This window comes from Ambystoma mexicanum, chromosome 5q (genome assembly GCF_040938575.1).
Source record: "Ambystoma mexicanum isolate Mex_15411 chromosome 5q, UKY_AmexF1_1, whole genome shotgun sequence".
Lineage (NCBI taxonomy): Eukaryota > Metazoa > Chordata > Amphibia > Caudata > Ambystomatidae > Ambystoma > Ambystoma mexicanum.
The window spans coordinates 1,337,550,026-1,337,564,167 of record NC_090933.1 but is presented as its reverse complement, the minus strand read 5'-3'; the positions used below and the strand labels follow the sequence as shown (position 1 = coordinate 1,337,564,167).

Below are 14,142 nucleotides of genomic sequence, written 5' to 3'. Positions count from 1 at the left end.
TTCTTATGGGAGCCGCTTTGAACAGTTGCATACAAGCAATGATCTGGTCAGCAGAAAACAATGTCGGAAGCAGTTTAGAGCTATTTCACACGTGTAAACCTTCCAGATTTTTAAAATTGCGGCAAACTTTTACTTGCGCGATAACGGGAGAATCGCACTTATGTTAGGGACAAGTAGGAGTTGAAATTTCAGTTCTATCACAAAAACTGAGGGAGTTAGAGGTTTTTGTAAAATAGGCGCGAGAATGGAAAAAAAAATGCACTTTTAAAAATGACAAATGGGTTTGCTTAAACTAGATTATGATGAAAAAGAGAATGTCACATGGGAATTTCGATCCACTTCGATCCCAGTTACGTGGCCAGCGTAACCCTTCCTGTGTGATACTCTAGTTTCCGTTCTGGGATCTACTTTTCTTACTCAAACTCACTAATGACTTATGATTTGATCAAACAAATGAGAAAAATCAGCGCAAGAAAGGTACTGACAATACTATGATTCTGAATTTGCAGATAGGATGAATTGAGATTGGGATAAAACTATACAGAGATATCGGGGTCACTTTTCTTCCTATTCACAAAATAAGTTATTAGGTTGGACCGTCCATTCTGGTCAGGGATTGGGTCTGGTCTAGGAAAGACAGCACATCAGGCACGGTACTGGATCACCGAGCCGGTAGCCGGATTTGCACAGGATCTGCCCTCCTAGTCTGTGGGTATTTGAATCAGCTGGATGGCGAGTTCCTCAAGCAAGCCTAGTGGTGGCAAGCCAGAGGATTTCAGGATACTCGTTCAAAAGGCCCTCTCACACCACCCAGCGCTTTACTGGTTTGAGAGAATACATTTGAGGATTTGGGCCTTGCTGGAAATAAATGGTTCTCTATTTGCTGGCAAGAGTTTTGGCATCTGGATCTGGAAGAATATTAAAGCTGGACGGAGAATGCTGGATCAGAGTGCTTCGCCGGAATCAGGAAAGTGAGTGGATCTGTCAGTCTCTGTGTTGTCAGCTGTCCCTATTTATGCTTAAAAATGACATCATAAAGTGGTGTGTAGGCCGGCTCAGCTAAGCCTGCCCCTGTGAGCTGGGATTGGACTCAACTTAATCTCCGCCTTGCAATTTGATGATTGGATCAAGGCCGGATGATGTCACGTTTTATGGTTTGCTTTACAATCCTCAGAGACCTCCCTTTAGTCACTGGTCCCAAAATCGGATTTGATACTAAGTGTACATTTCTACATTGGTCACCTTTATACAAATCAAAACAAAGATGCCATATTCTATGTAGCAGCTATTCCTCAAAACTCTGTAGCTGTGGGATCTTGTCTCAACTTTCTACAGAATTGTGTCCTTTTCGCTATGAACACCATCTCCAAATTTTATGCAACTTTCCACAAATGTGTGTGTTTCACATAGGGATGTGCGTGTATATTTTCACAATTCTAACTAATACATTTTGCATAAAACCACATATACTGTCATTCCTGTCCAGAACATGTGACATGGTTTTGCCGCCTCTTACAACATGCAGCCACAAATTAGATTCACATCTCTGTCCTTAGTATATTTTTCACCATTTTGAATAGCAAGTTATGAGTCTTAAGAATTGTTCATTCCTAACAGCAGATGGTCACTTGGCTCCACCCCTTTGTCTCTCCTGTGCGTCCAGGGGCATCCCCCTCCTTGCTTGTTCCTTCCAGGAGCATTTACGACCACCTTCACACCCCCAGTTTCCTGGGCTGAAAAGCTTGTCTTCGTTCCTTCCATTTCCATAGACAAGAGTCTGTTTGTAACCCGCAATTAGCACCTTCCAGTGAGTTTCTGCTGAGAGGAAGGCCCTCCTTCTGGGAGAAACCTGCTTTTGCAGTTATTGTGACTCAGCCAAGCTGATTAACTTCTTAAAACCTGCAAACACCAACTTTGTTGCATTAAGCATAAATACATTACTTTCTTAGCCTTAAAATCTGTGAGATCAAAAACACAACTAAAATCTGTATTCCTTTTTGGCAAAAATCCTTTTTATGTTTGCTAATCCAGCAGAGTTTTAGATCAATTTAAAGTTTCCTCAGCAACTCCTCTGACAGCTGTCATTCAGGTGGCCCCAGGTACTGCACCCAGATTTTGGCCATGTGATGTCAGTTTTCAGACTTTGTATGTTTCACAAGGCTCCATTTGATGCATGAATTTTAGCACCAGGCAAGATTGTGAATGTGGAGAAATGTGGTTTATCGGCGTAGCAACCAATCAAATACCATATGTAGGCACATTTTGGAGTTTCACTTGCAAAGTGCTGCTTCTCTCTCTGCACTCTGTTTGCTGGTCATGGAGTCCTCTGGCACATTTCTGCAGGGTGTGCTCTAGTCCACCGCACATGTACCATGGGTGGCAGGTTGTGCATCCCTCTTTTTGTGTGCTGAAGCACACGTTTTTTTAGGTTTTTGGTACGCACAACGGTTTTGCCGCCATTGTTGCTGTTTCTTTCCCCATAACTTGCAGGGTGATGCCGCATAGCAGAGTGGGTCAATACATCCCACAACTGGAAAGCACCCATTGGTGCCATTTTTGTCAAAATGACCCCGGTGTTCTTTTTTCGCCATTTCTTTGTGGAAAGGTTCTTCTTGAAATTTACTCTTTGTCTTTGTCGGGATTCACGAGTGAAGCCCGCTTCTGGATCCAGGGTGTCTGGCGGGGGCAGGAAGCGAGGGAGGTGCCCGAAACTTCCTGTGCTTGGTCTCCTAGGAGACAGGAATGCACTCTTGGTGATTGGTCGGCTGGCTGTCCGGCAAGGACAGCCACCCTGCTGGGTGACTGACAACTAGGCTGGAATTAATGGGAGAAAACTGCATAAAAGGCAAGGCTTTTTGGCTTGGAAGGCAGAGTCGACCACTGGACGAAGGAATCCAAAGAAGAAGTTGAAGAAGACACCTGCTGCAACTCCTGGACCAATGGTTTGCCCGGTGAAGCCCTGCTGCTGTGATGAAATGCCAAATTCATATAGACAGAGAAGCTCCCGCAAGGACGACCTCTCCCTTTGAGTTGGTGGTACCAAGCAACTCCAAAATAAGCCGCCTGTGCATCCCCTCAAAGTTGGTTGAGTATCCACTGCAGTCGCTGCTGGAACCGGATAGCCAGGGAGAGGAACACCAGTTCGTGTCCGTTGCTTTTAAGCTGGCCAAGAGCTCCAGAAAGATCCTCCAGACTCCCGGGAAGCAGAACTGACCTAGCCTGAGCCCCCTCAACAGAGTGCGGGACCCCAGATGCAAGTAAAGCCCACCTCGACAGCCAGGAACCGCAGTGTTGCTATTTGCGGTAGACACGAGGAGCTGAAACACCGAACAGCCACTTGTTTGAAGTTTGCCAGTTTCGAGTTTTGACTGTCCCATTGCAGTGCAGGAGTCCCCAGAAGTCTTTCCTCTTGTCCCCACGACCGAGGCCCAGAAACGGCGAGATCTGCAGAGCTGCACAGGAACAGAAGTCATCTGCTGCACTTTTTCTTCAACCTAAAGGTACTGTAAAGTCTAAGAACTTCCCTTTTGCTGTGTAGCCACTTGTCCTTATTGGAGACTTGCTTGGTTGCATGTGTAGAGTTGCTGTCGGCTTCTTTACTTCACAAGCCTAATCAGCTCGTGGCCCTACTTTGATTTTCTTCTATTCTACCAAGACTTTTTAAACATTGGAAAAGACTTTCTACTTACCTGCAAGAAGTGTTTCAGCTCACCTTGACTTTTACTAACTTAAAATTGGCTGGCCTGGCTCCCTGAATGACTCTTCTCCTTATGTGTTTTGCCTTCCTTCCAGGAATGGGCCAACTGACTTAGCATTTTGGGGTTGTATTGAAAGTACTTAACTACTTCAGAATAAAAAAAGTATTCATACAGTTATTCTTAACTCTTCTCTTTAACACTACTCCTAAGAATATTCTAAATGCAACAGTGATATATTAATGTCAACAGCACCCTAGCTATTGAAGTCACCTGAGGATGTGGGTAGTGCCTGTGTCATCCCAAATCGGTATTTGCTGCTTTAGATAACTGTGTATTTTGAAGTATATTTGTGTGGTGTTTTATATTGCTAACTTCTGAAGGCTTATTCTAACTGACAGATATAATAATTGTTTTATCAAGAAACCTTGTGTTTAAGAGTTTATTTGAATGCTTGTCACTGTGTAACTTCCCTCACATTGACCCCTCTTGATATAAGCCTGGCTGCTCCACACACTACCAACCTGTGTAGTGCAGACTTATAGCAAAGGTTGGGTTTCTATTGCCAGGAGGTCAGGGCTTTTGTAGTGCACCCAAAGGGTACTGCATACCATCTTGCCTAACAGTTCCGTAAACTCCTTAAGACCTTCCTCTTCTCCTCTTCCTTCTCGCTCTACCCTGCTAACCTCTCCCCGTTCTATCCCTCTCCCTCCTTTTCTGTGCAGCCTGCTGACTGGCCGCATGGTGTACCTCAGTCTCATAGATCCCTGGCACCCTCGCCAGTCCTCTCGCACTTGCCTCCGGGTCTTGCACTTGCCTCATAGTTACTGTACTTGGTCAATGACCCATGAGTGGCATCGCTCAGCACTTACCCCAGCTTGTGACTGACTGGGCGCCTGTGGACCCCCTCCAACCCCTGACCCACCGCACTTGTTCCTCTTCCCGCACCTGCATGATCTGAATGCACCATGCCTTGAAGGTTGTCTATCGGTTTTTCCCTTGTCTCCCCTCCTTGCATGGTGGCGCCTCAATGCACTTCGAAAAACTGCCGAATTGTCCTCTGACCTATTTGCTGTTATCTACACCGTTAAATGTATTATATATGCACTTGTTCCATGCGCCCACTCTGCCCGTGCAGACTTGTATTGTGCAGAAATTCAAGGGCTCTGAATGACTGTTTTTGCCCCTTCTTGATCGCTTTGAAAGACTTGCTTTGTGTATAGGCACTTTACAAATAAACAAATAAGTGTACCCCATTGTACTGCATTGTAAGCTGCAATGTACAGTGACTAGTAACTTCTTATCACTTGTGGTAACTTAAATAGTAACAAAGTCACAGGACTAGTGGAAACCATGTTTCCCAGAACTGACCGCCTGAGGATATGTCATTTTCCCCATAACAGGTGAGCACTAAGACCGTGTAGTGAAGCTTGAGGCTTCACTGCACTGTAAAACGTACTGGTCAGGATAAAAAATAAATGCAAAAGGTTTGGGGGTCCATTAGAATTGACGGAAAGGTGCAGTAAAGATGCATCTTTCCGAACACCAATTACGGCTCACGGTGTGCTCAGCCATTCAGGCCCACCAGACATCCTTACACCAGTAATAGTGTGGATTGGGACCAGCCAGTCAGGAGCCCTTGAAAGATGCGGTTTTCGCTGGGGGCTCTTTGCCTAAATAATGAACTCCCTGGTCTGCTCGACCTGGGGATGGTTAAGGGATAAAATAGCCAAACCACAGGACAAAGGACTTCGTGGCAGAGACATTTTCAGCACTAACCACTGTCGGGGACCAAACGTGATAAACGCGGTATGGTACGATAAAAAGTAAAAATGCCAATAAAGTAAACTGCTGCCACCAGTTCTTCCTAGGCCTTCTTGTCTCACCCCCAAAAATTCCTACGGTACAGTAAGGTACTTGGCGCACAGATAAAGTTACCAAGAAATGGCAACAAAGACTAAGGTAATATTCGTTTCCCAGTACTGACAGTCTGAAGGACTTGTCATTTTCCCCATAACAAATGAGCAAAAGCGCTGGGGAGTGCAGCTGAAGGCTGGGCTCCACTGGAGAAAGCCTGGTTAGGTCCGCCAAACAAAAGCAAAACGTTTGGGGGTCCATAGTACAGAGGAAAAATTGCACTTAGAGAAATCTTTCCTAACAGCTTGTCAGTAAAAATTACACAAGTCGGTAAAACGCATCCAATGACCCATCCATTGCCCCATCTATTCTGGTATGCTTGTCACTGTAACAGAAATGTTACAGGAGCAGAGAAGCGGGTTACTGTGTAACCCCTCACACTCCACATAAGGGATGTGTGCTGATCTCACAAAAGAAAAGTTAAGGATAAATGGTATCCCCCGGATCCTTGGATAGTAGTGCTCAAGGAAAATGAGCATAAAAAGCACATCCCACAGGGCTCGCAGCAACACTGCACCAAATGTGCCTTTTAAAGAGATATGGAGGAAAGCAAGACTCCATAAAATAAAGTAGAAGCATATTGAACAAGGGTTCCCGTAGTCCAAGCAAAGACGAAATGAGGGGAAAAGGTTCCTCTTGTTCAGGAGAACAGACACAAAGATCCAGAAGTTATCTGGGGGGTTTCACATGTAGAGTGGATTTGGCATAAAAATGAAAAATCTCCAACAAAAACCTTACACAACATTCAGCGGATGCAGGAAAAGGTCTTCCCAGCTGCAAGCAACACATTGTGGTTAATGGGGGGGGGGTGCTTGGGCTGGTAGCTATGAATTGGAATAGATATTCAAAGGCATATTGAAGTTAAACATGAGCGAGAACGTCTGGTTGATCTTTGACTAGGAACTGGAGCATAATTTGTGGGCGGCACTACATGGTTGTGGCTTTATTGCAAATATCTGGGGACAGCAGTGTTAATTCTTAGTTATGCAATGTTCTCTTAGTCTCTACTCTTGCCACTTGCTGCTCCACGTTTCTAATTACTTTTCGTTTTTGTCCTTAGATAATCACAATGGAGCCAGGTTATTTATTCCTGGGATCCCGGCTTGGCAACTCCCTCCTCCTAAAATACACTGAAAAGCTGCAAGAATCGCAGCTCTCCACAGCTAAGGATCCAGATAAACCTGTAAGGATTTTTGGGAGCATGGTCCGGAAGATGCAGGCCTTTGCCATAATTCTGTTTTTTAGTATCTGCTGCACATATTGAACTGTGGTTTAGAACTCTGTCTACGTCTGGTTGTATGGTAATGGTCAACTATTCTAGTGCCCACAAAGTGAACTACGAAGGTTATCGATGGGAGCGTTGGACATCTGCCTTTAACATGTCTTATATTCTGACAAGAAGAACTGTTTTTGCCACAGCCAGTCTGTTCTGCCCAAGCCACTACCTAACATTAGTACCATGTCTCTGTTTCTCTTCAGGTGTACTCCTCGTGTCTATCTATTTCTAGACTTCGTTATGTCTCTGCTTTCTTATGATTGCACTCTTTGAACCACACAATGGTAGGAAGAATTTTCAATTTAGTGCTAAATTCCTCCCACCTTAGAGACCCCCAGCCTTTTGCTGGATTTAGGACTTTTCAATTTTAACCCTGGAGTGAGTGAGACCTTTTTCTTTCTTCATGTGTTTTGACCTGATTTGGAGTATGTGTTTTCACTGTTTTTGGAGTCTGACAAACCTTTGTATATTGACACACAGCACCTTTAGTGCAGTGCCACAGAGAAATCTTTTTGATTTCTCATAAGGTTTAAATACCTTTTCTTGTGGGAACTACAGTTCCCAAGAATAGTGAAGTGACATTGACGTCATTTACTTTACACACCATTTTATGTGGACTGCTGGGGGGGTTACGTAGTAGACCCTTATCCTACATTCTCATGTAACATTTTTTTGTTACCCTCACTACTTTTAATGGCTGGTGGCAGTGGTTTAATTGTTCCTACCATTGGGCTTTTCTACTGCAGGCTGAACCCTCAGCTGCAGTATAGCACCTATTTTTTATTTTATTTGTTTATATAGCGCCGGCAGCTCACGAGCATCAGGGCGCTGACATGGAGACATTGAGGCAAAACACACAAAATCACAGGACAAGGCACTCAGTAAGTCCTTTCGTCCAAATGTCCCCAGTCGTCTTTTTTCACCATTTTCTGTTTGTGAGGTCTGTCCTGGGTTTTACTCTGCGCGCCAAGCCAAGTTTGAGCCCTTTTTTCGTTTGGCCTTTGGCAGGCTTCAGTCCTGTAACCAGCCTCTGGCTCCAGTGTGTCTGGAAGGACAGGATGTGAGGGAGGTTCCAGAAACTCCCCTGTCCTTCGGCTCTAGGAATGCCTGAATGCAACCAATCCTGATTGGCTGGCTGTCCGTTCAGCGTGTGATTGACAGCCTAGGATCCGCATGAATGGGAGAAGCCTGCTTAAAAGGCGAAGGTTTTGGGACTAGATGGGGAAAATGGATCCGATGGATGAAATGGATAGAGTGGATGAAATGGATGGAGTGGTGTTGGGGAGAATTCTCATAAATGTGCTAATTCCCTTCACCTTAGTGACCCCCAGCAACTGTGCTGGATTTTGAGGATTTGTTTTACCTGGAAAAGAGTGTGTGCCTTTTTCCCACTCTCATGTTTTTCACTTGAGTTCTTTGATTATGGAGTTTTAAGATAACTCGATAGGCATCATCTTTTCATGTGTTACACAGCACTGAGTGCATTCTAGGCAGAATTGCATGCAATGCCCTCTGGGAACACCACACAATTAGGACTACAGGTGCAAGTAAAAACCAACCTTTGGCTTATCTCAAGAGGGAATGTGAGCAGTAGAAGAAGTTACACAGAAGTATCTCAATCACAGGGGTTCAAGTAGACACACTCAAGGTTTCTTGGTAAAAAATACTTTTACATTTATTTACACAGTCATTTAGAAAACCTTCACTAGTAGAAATCCACTCCATATTAAACACCAATTACAGTAACAAACTAAGTTATAAAGACAGTTTGAGCTCCCTGAAAAAGGTGCCAAATGGCACGGCAGTACTTTTAAATAGGAATAAAAAGCATAGGTTTGTAGAAAGGGTTAGAAAACACTTCTTTTAGATAATGCAAAGGTTCAATGTACCAGGAGGGTCAGTTCAATTCAATAGGCCAGGCCAAAGTCAATAGTCTAGTGTTCTTGGATAAGACAGCACAGTTCTGTTACAAATGGGAAGTCTTTGTAAAAGTTTTTAGAAGTAGTTCAGATGATAAAGAAAGATATGCTGGGTCACAAGATGATTAGGCCTGCGAGTGGGGAAAGTTTCATTAACTTCCACCGCGAGAGTTAGGATCTCTTAACCGGATGGCACATTACCTTTTAAAGTGGAGCAAAAAGATGCATCTGGAGACATTGGTTCCTGGCAGTTCTTGCAGGTCTCGCTGTTCCTCAGTCGTGAGGACAAGGGGGAGGGCATCGGGGGACTCGTCGGAGCAAACAAAATGGCGTCACTTCAGCTCAGGTAGCTGTGGCTTCCAAACACAAATTGGTGTCCTTCTCCCTGGTTAACCTTTACCAGCTCCAAGAATGGTATCCAGAAGTTTGCTGAGTTGATTGGTCCCACCAACTCAAAGGAAGAAGCCGTCCTTGAAGGAGCTTCTCTGTCGATTGGAGAGCTGGCAATTCGGGGTTGCAGCATGGCTTCACCGGGCAAACCAATGGTCCAGCAGCCGTCCTCTTCCAGCTCGTCTTTGGTTCTTTCGTTCCAGTGGTCGACTCTGCCTTTCAGTCCTGGAGACTCGCTTTTTAAACAGTTTTCTCCCATTCATTCCAGCCTAGCTGTCACTCACCCAGCAGGGTGGCTGTCCTTGCCGGACAGTCAGCAAGCCAATCACGCCAGAGTGCATTTGGGTCTCCTACAAGACCAAGCACAGGGAGTTTCGGGCTCCTCACTCACTTCCTGCCCACCCCAGACACTCAGACTCTAGAGGCGACTACAGTCCTGAAGCCCGCCAAAGGCTCACGAACAAAGGGACCAAACTACTGTTCCCCAGATAATGTAAAGTGAAATTGACTTTACTAGTCTTTTCCAAATTCCTAGACCCAGCACACACCATTTTACAATGGAAGGCTGGAGAGGTCCCATAGTATCCCCTGTGTCTAAACACTCATGTAGCAGTCAAATGCTACCCTTTCCTATTGAAAAGGCTGGTGGCAGTGTTTTTACAACAAACTACCATGATTTTCCCCGACCGCGAACACCGGTAGCTAAAAATCACGGGAGCCATGTTTTTCAAGATGGCGCCTCAGGCCCTTTTGTTTAAACTGGTCCCGTTCTTGTTTCACCATTTTTTTTGGAAAGGTCCTTCTAGTGTTTATCTCTGCGTGCCAAACCAGGTTTGGTCCCTTTGTTCGTGTGCCTTTGGTGGGCTTCAGGACTGTAGTCCGCCCTTGGCATCTGAGTGTCTGGGGTGGGCAGGAAGTGGGGGAGGTGCCGGCAAGGACTACCACCCTGCTGGGTGAGTGACAGCCAGGCTGGAATGAAAGGGAGAAAACTGTTTAAAAGGCGAGTTTCCAGGACTGGAAGGCAGAGTCGACCACTGGAACGAAAGAACCAACGACGAGCTGGAAGAGGACGGCTGCTGCAACTCCTGGGCCGTTAGTTTGCCTGGGGAAGCCCTGCTGCAGGTCCGAATTGCCAAACTCTATTCGACAGAGAAGCTCCATCGAGGACGGCTTCTTCCTTTGAGTTGGTGGGACCAATAAACTCATAAGACACCTTGACACCTTGACACCATTCTCAAGGCTGGTTAGGATTAACCAGGGAGAGGGACACCAGTTTGTGCTCTTGAATCTACAGCTACTGGAACTGAAGTGACTACATTTTGTTTGCTTCAACAATCCCGTGCAGTGCAGGAATCCCCCGACGTCCTCCCTCTTGTCCCCACGACTGAGGCTCAGGAACAGCGAGATCTGCAGAAACTGCCAGGAACCATGACTTCAGCAACATTTGCTTCTTCATATAAAGGTACTGTGCCAAACCGATTGATAGAACGTCACTCTTGCGGTGAAAGTTAGTGAAACTTTCCCAACTTGCAGGCCTAATCAGCTTGTGACCCCACACATGATTCTTTTTTACCTAAACTACGTCTGAGAATGTTTGCAAAGACTTTACCGTTTGTTACCAGAACTGCTCTTTCCTGTCCAGAACACTAGCCCATTTGGCCTGTTGACTTGAATTGAACTCTTCTGGTGAACTAAAACTATTTGCACTTCCTATAAAGTATATGTGATCTATTCTACTTACTTTTGTCCTTTTTGCTCACTGCTAAGTAACTGAATTGCCAGTTGTCTCCTATTTCAGTGGAGCTCAAACTGCCCCCAAAACTTTAGTATTGAAGTGTATTGGTAGTTAATAAGTTGTCTTCTCCTAGTGAAATGTTTTCTAAATGATTCCGTGATAAAAAGTGTTTTGCCAAGAAACCTTGAGTATAAGTGTCTACTTGAACCACTGTGATTGAAGGTCCTTTGTGTAATTACTTGTACTGCTCACATTCACTCTTGAGATAAGCCTGGCTGCTCAGCTCGTTACCAACAAACTATGTGGTACCGACTTATACCAAAGGTTGGTCTTGCTTACACCTGTAGTCCTAATTGTTTGTGGTGGTCCCAATGGGTACTGCATGCAATTCTGCCTAATAAGTGGCTGGAGTGGATAGAAATACGAATGTAAATGTGAACATGCCCCACTTGTGTATCACTGTGTACCTGCCCTCCTGTTGCCCATGTTATTGCTATATATCCTTATGTCTCACCCCCAACCCCCCGTCACTGTAATACCTGCCCTGCCTGTATATGTCAGTGTGTCGCTGTGTTCCCTGCCACCCTGTTCACGTGCCTGGTCTTGGGCGCTCTAAAGATAACCATCACATCACTACACCTACTCCCTACTTTACACCATCATTCAACTAGAACACAGCTATACCCCTGATTAATTCGGCCTAGCTGTTAACATACAAATATGACCCCATGAACACCATCACCCTAATAAAGCAGCTAGCCGAGCACATTCCGGCCCAGTTGCTCACGTATGCATCCTTCAGGCCTAACGCGGCCAGAGCCCAGTCTAGGTGTCCACCCATCAGACGGCACACGTTCAGCTGATATCTCCAGCACCACACCTAACGCTAGGATGCAGCCACCACCCAACATCAGCTGCACACACATCTGGGGTGCACCGACGCACCCTACGACTCTCGCTCTCTCTCCCCCTACTGACCAGAACTACGGTTCCCGACGGCGTTCAACCTACCAACGCTTTGAGGTCATACCAATGATATATAGAGCGCTATATAAACATACAGTGACTGGCTGTACTTCTTTGCTTCTGCAGGAACCGAGTGCTAGGGGCCTGGAAATCCGTAGTCTAGCATGTTAGGAAGAATTCCCAGAAATGTGCTAATTTCCTTCTACCTTGGAGACCCCCAGCTCTTTTGCTGGACTTTAGGACTTTTAATTTCTAACCTGGAGAGAGTGCAAACCTTTTTTTCCCACTCCCTCATGTATTTTTCTGTGATTTGGACTCTGTTTCCTTTGACTTTGGAGTCTGACAAACTCCATAGGCATCATCTTTAAATTGTGACACAAAGCACATTCAGTGCAGTGACACAGGGGAAGTCTTAGATTTCCCAAAGGTTTAAATACCTTCTGATGGGCCATTTTTTCTGAAGTCCAACGAAGGACTTAGTAAAACCATTCAACTGATGCCGTATAAGGCTGTACCACCTGAGTTCGTGGTAGAGTAGACAGAGCAGCCAGGCTCATTTTAGGAGGGAAAGAGGGCTGCAGAATCAGTACAAATGAAATTGTCATACAAATGATCCGAAGAAACATTGAAACACTTTGTATTGTAAAAATAAAGGATTTATTTAAATACAGGTAGGCCCAGATAAATCTAGGGGTAAGTAAGCACTAAAACCTTATATGAAATCACAGTATAAAAACACAACACTATACTTGAAAGTACACAGACCCAAGTATAGACCTTATTTGAAGTACCTAACAGTAGTTCTAGGGAAGTCAAAACCTTTCATACACAGTCAGTATAGGTTAAGCCTATTCTTGGGGAGTAAAAACCAATGGTTACTTTTTACAATTGCATTCTGTAATGCAAGGGCAGTAGACCCTTCCAGTTGTATAATGATTCGCAGTACAAATCACTTAATCAGTCAACTGGACAATATACTTTTGGTGAATAGTTGAACACTTATTCTAGGTGCAGTAAAAACCTATAACTACTTTTGTGATAAGTTATACTAGGTGAGTATAACCTAAGGATGTAATGTACAATTACAGGTGCTTTTGAAATCATGGAACCCCATATTGAGGTAAGCAGCAACTGTTGTAACTTATTTTGGATGGCACACAGCTAACACAAGTACAACCCACACAGTTTTTTTAACCTCCCAATGAAGGGGAAAGTAAAACCCAATGTTACACTTTACTGAATGATTCAAAGTTTTTCTAGGTAGACAACAACCTAATACAGACTTATTCTGGACATGCTATCAGCAAGTCAGGGGAAGCAAGACCCGGTTGGGGGACACTCATCCAATTATCCTCAAAGGACTAATCTGGTGATACCAACACTATTGGGAAGAGGCACAACCTAATCACAGGAGAGTAAACTACCTTCACATCTACTTTCTATTACACTGGCAAAACAGTTGCTAAGGAAGAAAAGATGTTAACCATACTTTTAAGAATAGTGCATCTCACATTCAATATCAGTTAGAACTTTTTTAACTCTTCACTCTTAGAATTAGTTACCAACCAACTCTTTACAAGTAAGTAACTTTTAAACACTCATTTTCTTTTCTCGGCAGAAGTCCCAATCCCTTGAAAGTCTTTCCCTTATTCTTGGAGCATGAGTGTTCTCAGTGGCAGAAGGGGGGGTCACTAGGACTAGTGACCAACAGGCAGTGTCAGAATAGGTTCTTTAGTAGCAAAAGTCAAAGTTCCTTAGGAAAACTGGGCAAACATGCGAGTACCTTACTTTAGAGTTAGAAGAGGGTCCATGGGCTTCGCAGAAGACACCCTAGCAGGATTCTAGCAGTGGGACTGGGTACACTGGATGAGAGGCCTCCCCATCACAGAAGACAACCCCCAGATACACAGAAATGCTAACAGGCTTAAGGTAAGTACACACCCAAACCAACACAGTACCTCAGCATTGAAGAAGATTTTGCAGCAGGAGAACTTCAGGGACTGCAGCCAAATTCCCGGTCAGTGGATTCCTTGTTGTGGAGACTGAAAACAAGACCTCAGAAGGGACTTTGCAGCAGGGATCGATGAAGGCTCTAGGCAAGGTTTCCCTCATGGCTGAATGCGGTTTGACGGGTTTGGTGCCTTTTCAAGGAGCACAGAAGACAGAAAATCGCGGTTGAATTTAAAGGTCCAGCACTCTGCTGAGCGGACTTTTCAAACTCTATTCGTGTCTCTGGAGATCCAC

At 44.7% G+C, this 14,142-nt stretch overlaps 1 protein-coding gene across 4 annotated transcripts in view; it reads left to right on the top strand.

Annotated features, from left to right (window-relative positions):
• The window catches only part of CPSF1 (cleavage and polyadenylation specific factor 1), a 777,662-nt gene that overhangs the window by 232,158 nt on the left and 531,362 nt on the right, over positions 1-14,142 (top strand). For all 4 annotated transcript variants that reach the window (XM_069621953.1, XM_069621950.1, XM_069621951.1 and 1 more), the window contains exon 12: positions 6,673-6,795. In XM_069621953.1, the coding sequence (XP_069478054.1) occupies positions 6,673-6,795 (123 nt within the window). The remainder of the gene's footprint in view (positions 1-6,672; positions 6,796-14,142) is intronic.